General features: G+C 35.9%; 2 protein-coding genes across 2 annotated transcripts; one reads left to right on the top strand and one right to left on the bottom strand.

Annotated features, from left to right (window-relative positions):
• The first annotated feature begins 3,921 nt into the window (after window positions 1-3,921).
• On the top strand, window positions 3,922-7,182 carry LOC111998629 (uncharacterized protein At5g39570). The gene is given in 3 exon segments (XM_024030717.2): window positions 3,922-5,198; window positions 5,201-5,265; window positions 6,873-7,182. Coding segments are annotated over 3 exon segments (1,368 nt in total). The 5' UTR covers window positions 3,922-3,988; the 3' UTR covers window positions 6,966-7,182.
• A 2,112-nt stretch (window positions 7,183-9,294) lies between these two features.
• LOC111998627 (transmembrane emp24 domain-containing protein p24delta7) lies at window positions 9,295-13,664 on the bottom strand. The gene is made up of 4 exons (XM_024030714.2): window positions 13,259-13,664; window positions 12,478-12,687; window positions 10,319-10,395; window positions 9,295-9,803 (listed from the first exon to the last, which is right to left on the bottom strand). The coding sequence occupies exons 1-4, from the start codon at window positions 13,475-13,477 to the stop codon at window positions 9,659-9,661; spliced, it is 651 nt and encodes a 216-aa protein (XP_023886482.1). The 5' UTR covers window positions 13,478-13,664; the 3' UTR covers window positions 9,295-9,658.
• Window positions 13,665-16,698: the final 3,034 nt, after the last annotated feature.

Genomic DNA, 16,698 nt, shown 5'->3' with positions numbered 1-16,698 from the left:
CTGTTGGATTGTTTAAGTTTGAAGGAGGAAGCTGAGGTGGTGTCAAAGAGCCCCAAAAAGAGCTTGCAGACGGGGGGAGAGAAGGCGAGGGAGAAGAAGTGGGCAAGATATGGCAAGTGAGTGCAAGAGTAGGAAGGACTTGATGGAGTTGCAAGTCGAGGAAATTTAAGACGAGGAGGAGGAAGAGGTGAGGATGGAGAAGTTTACGTCGATTGGACCCTAGTGCAAGGGTTTTATTAGCCACAGAGCCTCTAATGTTGAAAACTAGGTTTTGAGCTTCGATGTCACTTAATGGACACATTAGCACATGCATGAATGGAAGGACTCCTAATCAAGGTGATAGCTAACATTAGGGGACCAAATCAAAATTTGTAAACGTTGGGGAGAAAAATCAAATTTACCCTAAATTTTAAGGGTGTGATTTTCAATTAGTCTTGTTTGTTTATAAGGGGAAGATGGAAATGTTACAATGCGGTGTCTCTCCTTTGGCTACAATGTCCAACCACATAAAAATTTCACATATATATATTTTTGTAATGATTAGTGAATAATAAAAGTAAAAATATTAAGATAAGTTAGACCAGCCTCCTTGTTTTCTAAAATGGCTTTCTTTCCAATGTTTCATGAAATTATACTTTCCATTACTATTATTACGGCATGGCTATTACTAGCATTGATCTTTTTAGATAAACTATTACTAGTTTATCATTTAGATTAGTTTATCATTTAGATTGAAATTTGAATTCATAGAATAAAAATAAAGTATGTGTTCTAGTTAGTTCAACTAATAAAGTCTTTGATTGTTAAATAAAAGATTTAAGGTTCAATTCTCACATATACCAAAAACCGATTAGAAAGTCCAGTAAAAAATAGTCAAAGATAACAAACACCTTAATCCTCATCACCTGTCCCAAAAAAAAAAAAAAAAAAAAAAAAAAAAAACTTAATCCTTAATTCATGCATCAGCCTCTAGTTGGACCCACAACAAAATAAGCAGGAATAGCATTATTGAAGTCTAAGCACAATGATTTCCTTTTGAATAAGACTATAAGCTGTAAGCACGGCTGGTCTGATGAAACTCCAACAAGTTGATGAGGAACTTGCAATCAACAATAATAGCACTATAAGAATACAATAACACAAAACACCTATACAATTTTCATCATACCAGCCTTGAAATCAAACGTTATCTGATCACAGTTGAAAAAGAAACACAAACACCTATAAAATTTTCATGCTACAACTAGCAAAGCTGTGCAGCCGTCAACATTATCACACTATATATATGCCTTGCCCTAGGTACAAGGTATGGGGCAAAAGTAAAGAAGACACATCCCCATCTTTATCACCTAAGAATTAATTATATCAGCAGCTCAATGCATATGACAAATATATATATATATACACACACACACATATTTGATAACAAAATGCATATGACAATATGAGATTTTGGCAATAGGAGACGACATTATTAACATTATGAGCTCTTATATAAACTCAATTCAACTCATTTTAAGCAAGTTGTTTAAGCTATATATATGTGCTCAAGGTTGCTTAAAGCATAACAACAAAAAATTTCTCCATCAATCCAATTTTTACTACTTGAGAAAAAACAAAAACAGAAGCCAATCATTGTATCAACTACGTTCAATTTCAAATGCCCCCATTGGTTCAGCATCTGAGCCTTGTTGTTCTTCTTTTGGAGTATAATTATTCTCAGACACTCTACCAGTAGATTTCTTTAAATTCTAATCACTCTTTTCACTACAAGGCATGCACTACACTACAATACAACATCTTTTGTGAAAAATAATTCTCTTTGGAATCAATTTCATAGTTTAAATTTGATATTACATATTTAAAGTGTATCTAGTGTCATGTTATCTAAAGTTTAAAATAGTGCACAGTTAGACGTATAAAATTTATCTCAACTATGAATTGACGCCCCATTTAAAGTGAAACAAAAAGGATTTTTTTTTTTTTTTGGGAGAAAAAGTGAAACAGAAAGGACCGTGTTAAAATGGTCGACATATCTAGGTGGTTGATGGAAAAAAAAACTTATGGAGTTATGGTACATGTAAAACAATTAACAAGCCCGTAATTTTTTTTTTGATTAAGGAAAAGACTTCATTAACACAAAACAGAAGACAACAAAAGCTCACTAGTTGCCACATTCCCGCTTAACAACAGCAGCAAAAAAAGGGGGGCAGCAACCTAAATCAAAAGAGCAAAACAGATTACAAGACAAGGACCACTTAGCAAGAAGATGGGCAGCCATATTAGCTGACCTATTTACCCAAGAGACAAAAACATGAGAAGAGTCAGAAAGCAGCACTTGCATCTCCATAACTATAGACCTAATCCTCCATGGGGAAGCTTGGCAAGGAATGACAAGAGCATCACAGCAAATCTTTGAATCAGATTCTATAAAAACACTCACTTCTTCCAATTTGGCTGCCAACACTACAGCCCATCTCACAGCTTCAGCTTCAGCTTGAAGAGGGAAGGTGGTATTCACCTTTTGAGAGCAAGCAAAGACCAGCCTTCCCCTCCAATCCCTCGCCACAGCTGCAATAGAAGAAAATAAAGGCCCAATAGCAGCATCCACATTAATTTTAAACGAGAATCTCCCAGGAGGGGACCAAGCAAGAAGCCGCTTCGCAGATCTCACAGGAACCGCTTCAGCAGCTCTAGAATTCTGAAATTCAGCAAGAAGCCTCCCAATTCTAGACGATAAGTCCTCAAAACTTAGGGAGGTATTTTCAAAGATAACTTGGTTCCTCAACTTCCAAACTCCATCAAAAAGAACAGCTCCAAACAATAAAAATTCATATTTCTGACCAGGAGATAAGTTAGACATGAAAGGGGGGAAAAAAAGAAAGTGAATTAGCTCTAGAGTAGAGGAAAGCCCAAGAGCATCAGACCTCACTCCCCATTTACTATTGAACCATAGAGCTTTTGCCACCGGACATAGAGCAAAGAGATGGAATGAGGACTCAACTTCTGAATTGCAAAGAGGACAAAGCGCCTCTCCAATATCCAAACATCTGGCTAAATTGGCTTTAGTAGGCAAACAATCCACTGCAATTCTCCAAATTAACATTTTAAGCCTTTCATGTAGATTGGATTTCCAAAGTTGATACCAAAGAGGCGCAGGTGGCTGATTAGCTGAGAAACCCCTACCAAACCAATAGGCAGATTTGACCGACAACTCTTCAGAGTTTGTAGGGGTCCATATCCACCCATTCTCAACAACACAAGATGATACTAGGATTTTTAAAATTAATTCAATATCTGAATCCTCAAACCAATGCTTCAGCATATAGATGTCCCAGGCATTATGATCAGAAGTTAGGAGTTGAGAAACCAACGCTATTTCGTCCGAATTAACCCCAGCCTTTGGCTTAGGAATAAAACCCTGAAGATCTGGAATCCAAGGGTCATCCCAAATTCTTATGGAATTACCATCACCAATAGACATACAAGCTGCATTAGAGAAAAGATGCTTAACAAGCCCGTAATTAAACATCGCTATTCTGAAAATGATATTACTTATCAAATCATTGGCCTGCCTATATGTGTCATTAGCCAAACTTTAACAATTGGACTTAGGAGCCATTTTGGCCCAATTAATTTTTATTTTTTTTTTATATCAATAATAAAATAAAAATCTAGCAAAAATCAAACGCGTGGCCCACTACTTAATGATTTTAGATAAGGCATTCCAAAGTTTCAACTGTACCACAGGCCCAGACCCATCACATTCACTTTAATACTTTCACTTTCAGCCATTATTGGTTCCCCACGTGTCCACAAGACAACCAAATGGGGTCCTAATTTGAGTAATTTTTCTTATTACATTCCCAAACGACGCCGTAGTTGTCGGCGAGTCAAACTACTATAAAACCCATCCTAGTCCCCTCCGTTTCTTTTTCATTTCTCTCCATCAGGCCTGATCTTAGAACAAAACAACTTTCCTGAAACGATGCCGTATAACACGCGTGGCGCAGATGCTGACGTGGACGATTTCGACGAGTACGATCCGACGCCGTATGGTGGAGGCTACGACCAAGTACTAACGTACGGGCGTCCTCTCGGGCCGTCCGATGAGACCTGCTATCCTCCCACTTCATCCTCACAGACAGATGAATTCGACTACGATCGCCCCCAATACTCCTCTCATTCTGAGCCCTCTGCTTACGGTGATGAGGCTCTTCAAACCGAGTACAGCAGCTATGCCCGACCCAAGCCCCGACCCGGTTACTCTCCTGGTCCACCCGACACCTTCGCTGCTTCTGGTGGGTATGGAGATAGGCCTAGGCCTGAATCGGGTTATGGGGTCCCTCCTGGTGTGAATAGGCCTGCTTATGGCTCTGAGAGACCTGGCTCTGAATATGAATCCGGGTATGGGCAGCGACCCGGATCTGAATTTGGATCCGGCCATGGTCGGAAGAGTGAGTATGAGCAGCCAGAACCGGAATACGGATCTGGGTATGGACGGAAAAGTGAGTTTGAACAGACTGAGTCCGGGTATGGGCGGAGGCCGGAGTCTGAGGAGCCTGGATCGGAATACGGGTCTGGGTATCGCCGGAAGCCGGAGACTGAGGAGCCTGTATCGGAATACGGATCCGGGTATGGGAGAAAGACTGAGTATGAGACTGCTGGATCGGAATTTGGATCTGGGTATGGCCGGAAACCAGAGTACGAAACACCCGGGTCTGAATTCGGATCTGGGTATGGTAAGAAACCCGGGTACGAGGCTGCCGGATCGGAGTATGGTAGGAAACCCGAGTATGAGACACCTGGGTCGGAGTATGGATCCGGGTACGGGCGGAAACCCAGTTATGGGGAGGAACAGGAGGGTGGTGGTGGATATGGGTATGGGGGGAGGAGTGAGACGACTGAGTTTGAGAAGCCGAGTTATGGGGATGAGCCACCTCGGAGGCCAGCTGGTTATGGGAGGCCAAGTTATGAGGGGCAAGAGGGTTACGAGAGGCCTAGCTATGGGAGGTCTGAGGAAGAGGAGAGCTATGAGAAGCCCAAGTATGGTAGGTCTGAGGAAGAGGAGAGCTATGGGAAGCCTAAGTATGGGAGGTCTGAGGAGGAGGAGGGCTATGGGAAGCCTAAATATGGGAGGTCTGAGGAAGAGGGGAGCTATGGGAAGCCCAAGTATGGGAGGTCTGAGAAGAGGGGAGCTATGGGAAGCCTAAATATGGGGGCTATGGTGAGGAGAGTGAAGAGGGCTATGGCCGCAAGAAATATGTGAGTGACCATTTCTTTCCTTGATTCCGTTTCCTTGTTACTATATGTTTAGAATGGAGGGAAAGAATTCCTATGACCAATTAGTTTGAATAATTTGTGATATGATATTATATATATTTTAATATATCAAATAGAGTATATATGTGGCTGACCTTGATTAGTCTGTTAAGGATCCGTAGTCGAATCCAAGATTAAGGCTTTGTTGTTGTTGTGGTTATTAATTTTAACATTAAGCATCTATTTTGTATGGAATGAATGTTCACTATTATAAGTATGCGGTATGTTTTATCTTGTCTTAGTTTTGATTATGTGTCTTCTTAGTGTTACTTTCTTATAATGTCAGGATTTTACCATCAAATTAGTGGGTTGGTTTGGTGGTGTGGTGCAATAATAAGTTAAAATTAATAGATTAGTTCCAAACTTCCAATTAATCTGCAATGTCTAGCCCAATGAGCTCACTAATTTGTTAATTTTATGACTGGTTTTGGATGTTGGAGTCACCATTGCAAATTAATCTTATACTAAGGTGTCAGTGGCAAAAATTATAGTTGTGTAGACATTGCAAGTGAGACCATAGTTTATGAGGGAAGCTACAATTAACCATCAATTTAATGCTAGCTTAGTCATGTAATATGAGTATGTGGTATGTTTAATCTTGTCTGAAATTTGATTATGCCTGCCCAGTATTAGTTTTGTATCATATCAGAATATTGTCATGTATGATGTATCAAGAAGTAGAGTTAAGAAAGGCATTCTAGAGTTGATTAGCATATGCAAGTCTTGTTGATGCACCAAATGAATATTGGACTTTCCTTCTGCTAGTTTGATCTAAGACCCTAAAGTTGGTGGTATTAGTCTTTGTATATCATGGAAAATTTTCTAAAGAATTCCGAAACACGAGGTTTTCTCAATTTAAGCAAGCTTGAATTCCTGGAACAAATGGTTGTTTTAATCCTGGTTCTCCTGTTGCATGTGGGTTCAAGGTACCAGTGAAATAATATATTTGACTGAACATCAGGTTCTTTGGTTATTTTCTAAGCTGCCTGGTAGTCGGTAACAGTTGTTAGGCCCAAAGCGAAAAACCTCTTCCCCCAGCTCCTCTAAAAAAAAAATTTAAAATATTCCAAAAAAAATGTATAATCATACCTAAATATATATTAATTAATTAACTACTGTGTGCCTGCCATGTCTTGTCCTAGTTTTTCAAGAATTTCCTTTTCCTGTGCCATGCTGTGTTGTGGCTGTGCTGTGCTCTTAGGTTATTTTATAAAAGCAGACAAGGTGAATGTTGTTTTACACAATTTTAGATGAGTTGGTATATATAAATTATGGGCACCTTTGATTATTACCTTGAGAGATCCATATCTTACATTAATATCCATTATCATGAACATTTCCATGCTTATGAAAATAGCTATTATGGTACAGATTAGTCTCATCAATCACCAAAAGTGGGTACAGAATAGACTTTAGATTTGGATGACCTACCTTGTTTTGTTTGCATGCCATGTATGTGGTATAGGTGTGCTAAGAAAGTGAAAGATGAACTTGTTTGTATTGCAATTGGTTGGAACTGTCTTTTGTCTGATCGTGTATATATGTGTCAGGGAGATGATGGCTCTGGTGATGATGATGATGAGGAGAAGAAGCACCACCGTTCTAAGCATCACCACCACCGCAAGAGCCATGATGATGAGTGAATGGAATGCTGGTGTTGCCCTGTGAATGGGATTCATGCCATAATTAGCTACTAAATAAAGGGTTGAGGCATGTTTTTCTGTGAGTCTTGTGAGTGGTATTGTCCTGTTGGAATGGTGTTAAGTTTATCATGATTTCTGAGTAAAAGACATATTTGGATGTATAAGCTCAAGTATGTCTCATTGTGTGATTCTAAATAAAATCCCGGATATTTGGGTTGGTGTGGTTGGTCACATTCATATCGTTTAACAAATTCATGATAACTATAAATGAGTAGTACATATTTAAAATCGTATTCATGATGTGAGATTTTTAAAACATAAGTCTATGCGATGCCCTACTGATTACGATTTTCGTAATAGATATAAAACATACCAATTTAGAAGCAGAGCAAAAGAACTATTGTAGACGGATGACAAATTAACTTTGTAATTGATTCTCAAAAAAAGAAAAAGAAAAAAAAGAGAGCTTTGTAATTATATAGATTAGAAGGCCGAGGAATGATGCTGAATGGATGGTGTGTTATGCAACTAAATTTTTCTTTTTTGATACATTGATAGTTGGGAGTTGGGGGTGATATGATTTGAACCTGGATATCTGTGGAAAACACTAGTAGATGCTAGATATGTAACAAAGTTTACCATCCATAATATAAAAATTACTACTAATTTTGTGACAAAGTGTTATGCACANACCACCACCGCAAGAGCCATGATGATGGATGAATGGAATGCTGGTGTTGCCCTGTGAATGGGATTCATGCCATAATTAGCTACTAAATAAAGGGTTGAGGCATGTTTTTCTGTGAGTCTTGTGAGTGGTATTGTCCTGTTGGAATGGTGTTAAGTTTATCATGATTTCTGAGTAAAAGACATATTTGGATGTATAAGCTCAAGTATGTCTCATTGTGTGATTCTAAATAAAATCCCGGATATTTGGGTTGGTGTGGTTGGTCACATTCATATCGTTTAACAAATTCATGATAACTATAAATGAGTAGTACATATTTAAAATCGTATTCATGATGTGAGATTTTTAAAACATAAGTCTATGCGATGCCCTACTGATTACGATTTTCGTAATAGATATAAAACATACCAATTTAGAAGCAGAGCAAAAGAACTATTGTAGACGGATGACAAATTAACTTTGTAATTGATTCTCAAAAAAAGAAAAAGAAAAAAAAGAGAGCTTTGTAATTATATAGATTAGAAGGCCGAGGAATGATGCTGAATGGATGGTGTGTTATGCAACTAAATTTTTCTTTTTTGATACATTGATAGTTGGGAGTTGGGGGTGATATGATTTGAACCTGGATATCTGTGGAAAACACTAGTAGATGCTAGATATGTAACAAAGTTTACCATCCATAATATAAAAATTACTACTAATTTTGTGACAAAGTGTTATGCACATAAAATTTTAGTAATAATAATTTTCTTGTACACAGTTATCTATGATACGTCTTGATAAGAAAATCTATACGTCAGTCAATATGAAAATAAATTTGTGATATTCAGCGAGAAGCATTTTGCTTTCATTAGAAGATCATGAATTCGTGATAGTATTTCTTTAAAATCACAATAATATTTCTATAATCATGCCCTTATCCTTGCAAGCTCTACCAATTGATTTTAAGTAACAATCTTTCTCTTTTCTTTAATTATTCCTTCCTCCTACAAGGTCAAATTGGCTTTGTCATGAATCAATCAATAAGAGGCACCATGTTTTACATATGGGAACCAACAGTTTATTGTTCTGCATGCCAAAGGGCATAGGAAGGAGAGGATATATGGCATAACAGGATCATGTAATGCCTTCTCATATAGGGTGAGTCTCAAGCTTGTGAGGTCCAATCTTATGTGAAAGAGGGCGTTAGAGGCATCATACATGTACCCGCTGCATCATATACTTTTGCCGTGGGATGAGGCTCATTGTTGGCTGACTCCAAGCATTAGGTATTCCCAAGCCAACAAGGAATTGGTGGATCCTTTGTCAAAAATTTCCATTTCAAAAAAAAAAAAAAAAAAAAAAAAAAAAAAAAAAAAGGAAAGAAATAGATTTTCGTTGTCTAGATGGGCAATCATATGTGTGTGGCAATGAACATAATCAGAATAGCTTTTCTATAAAATCCGGGTGCCTATGTCAATGAGATGAGTAACTACTTAGGGTATGACACACAAACCCAAACCCAAGATCATAGTAACAAGTCAGATTTGTGCCCCATCAAAAAAAGAAAAAAAGAAGACAGATTTGTGCATTTTGCAAAAAGCACGTTGTCTTCTACAAACCTATCAATCACTCTGCATGAACTTTAAAACAAATAGGGACTTCTGAAAACTGTTAAAATCTCAATATGTCTAAGGGCACAACATTTTTCACAACTGTTGAGGTAGCATGTTGTGATTGGTGTACAATAAAATAATGTCAATGGCGGTCTTAGTAAAAGTGATATTGCACGAATCAGGATCTGCTACCTCAACAAATCATGTAAAAAGTTGTGAATTTTTTTTGTCTGTAGCATTGTTGTAAATACTACATAGTAGTATGAATTGTACAACTAATAAATTGGGGATAACATCTACTCCAGAAAACATTAACAAAAGAAAAGAATAAAGTACATAACATGATCATACAACTGCTTAGTGTGTAAGTTAGAAAACAAAATTTTCAATTTTTGTATGCCAAAACAGAATTAGAGGAGCTTCTTTCTCTCAAAGAATGTCTTCAAATGCCAAAACTGCAAGCCAGCCACCGACAAGCAAACCACAAGGGAGAGGAAACTTAAGGTAGCCATCTTAGAGTTAGTTGATCTATTAAGCTGTTGCATTTCTTCCTCCCTAGATCACCAAGGACAAAAAAACATCAGATTTAGCCAAAAGGCCCCAGTAACAACAAACCCAGATCATAGATGCTCATTAGGGCCTAAGGTCTTAAGGTAAATAATTTTAAAATGCAAAGCATTTGAAATGTACAATTGAGGAAAAATGAATGAATTTTCGCATTTGTCTACAAAGAATAAGTTGAAGCAATGTGTGTTCAACCAGATAACCAACTCTTGGACACTGGCGATATTAGTGACTGAGCTACCCAGAGTTTTAAAATTTCTGTTTACACACACACAAGGTGAGTGAAGTGTAAGCAATGGAGATAGCAATTTCAATCTATTTAAATGTATTCTATGTGCATGTGGAACAATTTGCACAAAAATTTTTCATGTCATCTTCAGTTAGAAATAGTATGATTAAGTAAAAACTTCTACAATAAGATATCCCTTTCCAAGATACACACGAGGTGAGATTTAAAGTTGAAACAAATAAGTACCATAATATTACAGGGAAAATTGTGTTTGTACCTCTCACGAAGATAAAACATCTCTTCATGAATGGATGCGACAGTGTCATACAATTTCTTCAACTCAAGTTCCATCGTCTAGCACAAAATATGAAATAATAATACATCAGCAGACCATGTGAAGTATATCTTTCTGTTACTTGCTTGGATCTATCATATAAAAACAAAAATGACCAAAATGAAGACTAAGAACTATTAAATTTATGATAGGAACAGCAGCTCCTAACATCCATTAAAACATAAGATTATCCCATAAACACAACAACCATACCTGGTTTTCAAAAATAGCAATTCTTAAGAGCCTTAAGAAACTGGTATGGTGAGCCATAAAGAAATTCATCCAATAGCAATTAATGGGATTATTATTATTATTATTATTATTTGATAGGTAGATAGTGGGGGAGGAGGTGAGATTTGAACCACACACATGAGGCACCACAAAGGATGATGCCATAATCACTGGGCTATCACTTGAATCCCATGAATGAGATTATTTAATTGGAAATATTTCATGTGGGAAGGCAGCTTTTCAGCCTGTCTCTATGTTCATTTTGATTCAAGTCATTCTAATTTCAAACATTGGAAATTTTCCACGCATATTCCTAATTTGATGCTAAAACTGGGCCTCACAAACATGAATTTATATTTCCCTTCAATAGATAGTTTATCCCAAGTTTTATCTTTCCCATGGCAGCCTAAGACATGGATGCAGGTCCTTCAACTAGCTTTCACACCAGAACTGGAAAAAATTATGATCTCAAGATTATGATATACAAGTACCAAACTGTGAAAATATGGTATACCTTTAGCGTAAAACCCACCAAAGAGCAGCATAATTAAGAAGTTATGACTTATGCCAAGAGCCCAACAGCTCAATTGGCAGATCAAGGTGTTTTCAATGGAAACATCTAGGGTTCAAATCCCACTTCCCCCCCCCCCCCCCCCAAAAAAAAACTATGGAATTATCAAAAAACTTAAGAAGTTACGATTTGTGATACTAGACACTGTAGACTAAAGAAAATATTCCAACACAACATTTTGATAACTAAGGAATTTGAAATCTTAAATGAAAACAAGAGATCCTTCTGAGGCTGTAGCTGTTTTAAACTGCCCAGGTCCACTTTCAAACAAATATAAATTCTCACTATCATCAACTACTGTAACCACAATTTATCCTCGCAACCTATGGAAAATTTTGCAGAAGCTTTGTTTGCCAAGATTTTCTCCATGTTAAAGAATAGTATCAGATGTTTCAACCAGCTGATGTGACTTGACACAAAATTATCATTGAAAGGGCCACAAATGGCAAAGAAGAGGCTCATGAGAATAGAATAGAAACAACAGCTTGAAAACTGAAGATTTGCTAAAATTTTAAGTCAAAACCGATGACAGCACCCAAAAAAGAAAAAAAAAACCCTCAACCACATATAAAACAATATCATACAGGATTCAACCAACAAATCCACGCATGTTTACTTGCTAGTAAACAAAACAAGGCCACAGAAGAGTGCACTTCAAACAAATCACAAGAATTTAATACAATAAAATAGCACATGCAGTAATGTAAATGATTAAAAAATACATGTTTTGTTGCATGCAACAACCAACAATCAAGCTGTAGTCGAAGATTTTTGGGACCAACGTGTTTTGTCACACACACTCAATAAAAAATGCAACCTTTAATCCCACCATAACTTGATCATTATCACATAAGCTTTAAAGAATGAAGTTTCATTAAACACGGGCTATTTGAATAAAACATGAAATCATGCTCGTAGTCTTGGTTAGACCAATTCTAGTAACCTATAATGGATGATGACATTACTGTAGGTCCAGACTTATGACTCAGAATATCTAAGTTCATTTCCATTTAGAATGCAGCAGAATAGTTCCATTGCCAGGTTGAACTATCCTACCCACTTCGAAAAATAGAAGATTCAAATGAGTGAAGAAATGACTATAAATGGAAACAAAAAAAAACCTTCTTCATCTTATCAGCAAGGTAGGAAATAACCTAGAAGTAACCTTCTGTCTCACTCTCAGCAGCCAAGACAGATATTATGCACCAGTAACACAATAACTTAAAAGGAAACATGACAGTAAGTCAGTAACTCCTTAAATTCAAGACACAAATTAAGAGAGGACATAGCAAACACTTACTTCAACCTGCCCTTTCTTAGCAACATTTGACCAGTCTTTTGCAGCAACACCAGTTCTCCAATCAAACTCAATCGTCACCGTCACTGGGGCCTTATGCTCAGGTGTCCAAAAGCAAGCTGTATAATCACCAGACTCAGCTGCAGTAAACGCAAAATTACCTGCTTCTACATTATCCCCAAAGTGATAATTGTTCCCGTGAGGTGAATTCACCTGATAACAACCCCATTAACCACATTATTCCCTCAAACCAAACCCAAAAACCACAAAATTAACCAATAAATAAATAAAAGAAATCACAAAAAAATTGATAATTTCTATTTATAAAAAGATTCCAAACGCGTGCTCACAGGAGCTTCTGGATTTCAATTTAATCATTGGCTATTTTAATCCAAAAACTAGCTTTTACCCAAAAATTAGACCTTGTATTTACATCAATATCTTCAATTCAATTCAAGATAAGAGAAAACAACAACAAACCAATACCGTTTGCAATATGCATTCGAGTTATACACATAATGACTTACAAAAATTTGTCTTTTACATTAGTCCTCACCCCCCCCCACAAAATAATCCAAAACAAACCAAAACCCAATAATCAAAACTGTACAAAATGATTATCATACTGAACCAAAGCACCAAAAATAAAAGTCTTTTACGTTAATCCCTCCAACAAAAATCAAACTAATCAAAACCCAATAATTAAAATTGCAGAAAATGATTATCAAACAGTACCAAAGCACAAAAAATTGAGAAACAAAATTGTGGGTTTTGGAAGCATTACCCTGACAGTAACTTTGTGTGTATCAGGAAGAGGAAAGCCTTCGTTGGGATTGATAACACTGTACTTGCCCACAGACATGGCGTTGCTTTTTATTTCCTCCGATATGCATTTTGTGGCGCCCGATAGAAGGTCGTAACGCAGTGAGTGAGCCACGTTGAAAATTACTCCCAGGCTTAGAATTGCAAGCAGATTAACTGTTAGTAACAATGACCCAGACATTTTTTTTTTCAGGTGTAGACAACCTTAAAAGTTAGGGAGAACTGGAGATCTAAAACAAGAATTTGGGAAGTGGAGCTTCTGTGACTCTTTCTTTTTTGGTCAAAACGGAGATCTATCTCAGTTTCAATGTTTCTGAGAGCAAATCCCAAATTAACGTTTCTGTCGTTTTTTTTTTTTTGGAAAGAGTTACCGGTTTTATGTTTTGATTTCATTTTTATATTAAACATGTTGTTTATTTTCATTAATAATTTAAAGAGTATTTTTAGAAGAATAATTTAAAAGTTAAGTGTCATTCGCGTTTAATTATTTCATGTAAAATTAGTTTTTTTCCCCTTTTTTTTTGAGAAAGATGTAAAACTAGCTCTAAAATATTTTGAAATGCATTAATTTCATTGTTATAACTTAAAGCAAAAAATGTGAAAAACATATTATAAACAGTCAATTAATTTGCAGAAATAAATAAAAGGTCCAATATGAAAACATAATAAAACATAAAAAGTCAAAATGAAAATTTTGAAATGTAAACTTATGATTTTGTTTCAATTACAGTTTATCATATTATTTTATTATTATAAATACTCAAAAATCACTTATATTGAGAATTAAGAATAATCTATACATAAATTTTGTATGTTTCTCTCGTTTTAATTTTTAGATTGAATTACAAATTGTAACCTCGTGTCATTTTGAATTTGCCCATTTATTTTAAAATTTTGGATTTTTGTCACTATGATATCCAATGTTTTGATTCGAGCCTCTTTGTCTTCCACCTATCCTTGTTAATGAGGTGGCTGTTCACTTAAGCTCAATCTAGATCCTAGATGTCATTCTCTTTAGTTTAAACCATGACTCTTAAATAGACACTCTCCATCCGGATCTCCCAAGAACACCTATACATCCAAGTAGGATTCCAAAGCCAATAAGGAATCTTCTAAACTTCATTCCTCATAGGTTGGACTCAACATACAACTTCTTGCAAAGCCGGGTTTAAATCGACTCCTTTTACATTCTCTCCCGTTTACTCCATTTCACAGCCAAAAGGGGTGCTACATTAAGCTCAAAGAAAACCAAGTCATCACTCATCAAACATTAATTGAGAAACAACAATCCACCGCTCAAATGTGACCAGTTTTTAACATGACTCTATCACTTATCAGGAACATGTCCATGAAAAACTAGCTAGGCTATTGCAATTTGCATAAGCCAATATAGACATCTTCGTTGATCAGACAAGGCGGCTAGGCTACTTGCACTTATGATCGATGTAGAACAAATGTGGGGTACAAGAAGATAAATCCTTATTCTTTGCACTGTCTCGTTAATTATGTTCAAAATTCTTTCTTTCTTTGGTTTGTACGTGCTTCTCTACATTTTAGGAAGGTTATTGTGGGGTAGCTCTAAATGCTTACCAGTTTGTTGTGAACCAATTGTAAATATTTTGCACCAAATATTCATATGAGCATGGTTATTAAGTATCTCAATTCAGATTTTAGGATCTTATGATCCTAAGATCCGACATCCTTAAATCATCCTAGATCTCACTTGGATCTCTACTAAGGTCAAATCTATGTGGGATCCCAATCCGAATCTTAGGATCTTATAAGATCCTGATTGCATAGCAATACTATAAATCCTGTTCTATAAAGGAAAATTCTAAAAATAAATTCTTTTTTGGGTCTCCAAATGGAGCCCAAATGCCCCAAATTGATATTAAAAAAAAATGTAATAAACAGATTAGTCAGTGGTCTTAGCCCAAATTGAAAACTTTAAATATACATTTTCTTTCTTTTTTTTTTTTTTTTTAAAAAAAGTTCATACTATTAGTGATGAATTTGAGTTTAGTAATGCCAATGAAAATGAAGTGAATGAACCCTAAATGCAATATTAAGAGATTTTGATGATTATCTAACGGATGATGCGGGTTATGTGGCTATTAATAATGACGATAATGTTGTTTATAATAATCAACCGTACTATTGTGGTAACCTATTGCAACAAGGAACAATGAGGACAAAGTAATTTTGACCAATTCATTGTAGGCAAGGGGAGTTTGAAAAGCACTACCAAACCATGTTCCTTATGTCCTCAGAAACTAGAGGAGAGTATGAGCTTGTGTTCTTTAAGAAGCTTGATAATGAATTTAATAAAAAAAAATGAAAGAAAAAATTGAGAGAGAGAGAGAGAGAGAGAGAGAGAGAGAGAGAGAGAGAGAGAAATAACCTTGTGTATGTGTGTGTGTGTGTGAAAATTATGTTGGGCTGTGTGAAGCCTAGTTGTGTTTGATCCGGATCATAACCCGACCTAAAATAATATTGTTACGGTTTTTAATGGGAGATTTTTTGAGACTTAGTCCATAAAGTGGAGGCCATTGTGTGGGAGATTTTCACAATGCGCTATGAGGTAGCCCATTGTGAATCTTGTGCGTATGATAGAAAAACTGTAGTTTTGGAGATTATGGTTTAATATTTTTTTTTAAAGAGAAAATTGTATTGTCGCATCTTGTATTTTCCCTTGAGAATAGTGAAATCTTTGCAACTCCTGAATGTAGGCAAATTACCGAATCACATAAATACTGTCTTGTGTGATTGTTTTCTTTGGCGAATATTTTTCTCTATTTTTGCATCTTATAAATTTGGGAATTTCGTGGATATTCCCTTCAAACTATGCGTATAATTGGAGAGAAAATTGCAAATTTATTGTAAGAGCAAGAGAATAAAAGAGCCAAAAAATAGAGGAAGATAAAGAAAATGTAACAAAAAGTTGAGAAATTAATAAAAAAAGAAGTGATAAAAATAATAGAGAAATTGTTGAAAATAGGTGAATGATGTGGCTCAATAAAAGTGTAACAACAATAAACTTTTAGATATATATATAATAGATATACATAGATCGATGTTAATTAACCTAATTAAATAGTAGAGCCTATATTAAAATAAAATAAACTAAAAATACAATGTCTTGCCCACCAAAAGAAAACTTAAAATAGTTATTCTTTGAGGCTAGCCTCTAGCATCAACATTCAACAACCCTCTTCATACATGATTTATCACATGGTATTAACCAATATCTAAAGTCTAACAATCTCACACTATGACTATTAGTACAACTCACGACTTTGCCCAGATGTATTCAAACAACATTACTTGAAAAATGGATAGAAGTATAAATTTGATATGTTTTGTTTGCTAAAAATAGTTGAGATTTTAAAAGATTTAAAACTA

This window comes from Quercus suber, unplaced genomic scaffold (assembly GCF_002906115.3).
Source record: "Quercus suber isolate HL8 unplaced genomic scaffold, Cork oak 2.0 scaffold_79, whole genome shotgun sequence".
Lineage (NCBI taxonomy): Eukaryota > Viridiplantae > Streptophyta > Magnoliopsida > Fagales > Fagaceae > Quercus > Quercus suber.
This window is presented reverse-complemented; position numbering and strand designations above follow the sequence as displayed.

What these genes read in the sequence shown, in the direction of transcription:
- LOC111998627 (XM_024030714.2), bottom strand. Translation starts at nt 13,477, where the DNA reads ATGTCTGGGTCATTGTTACTAACAGTTAATCTGCTTGCAATTCTAAGC. An exon ending in CACACAAAGTTACTGTCAGG is followed by an intron (nt 12,688 to 13,258) that starts GTAATGCTTCCA and finishes GGTTGTTATCAG; the next exon opens with GTGAATTCACCTCACGGGAA. An exon ending in CTAAGAAAGGGCAGGTTGAA is followed by an intron (nt 10,396 to 12,477) that starts GTAAGTGTTTGC and finishes ATTTTGTGCTAG; the next exon opens with ACGATGGAACTTGAGTTGAA.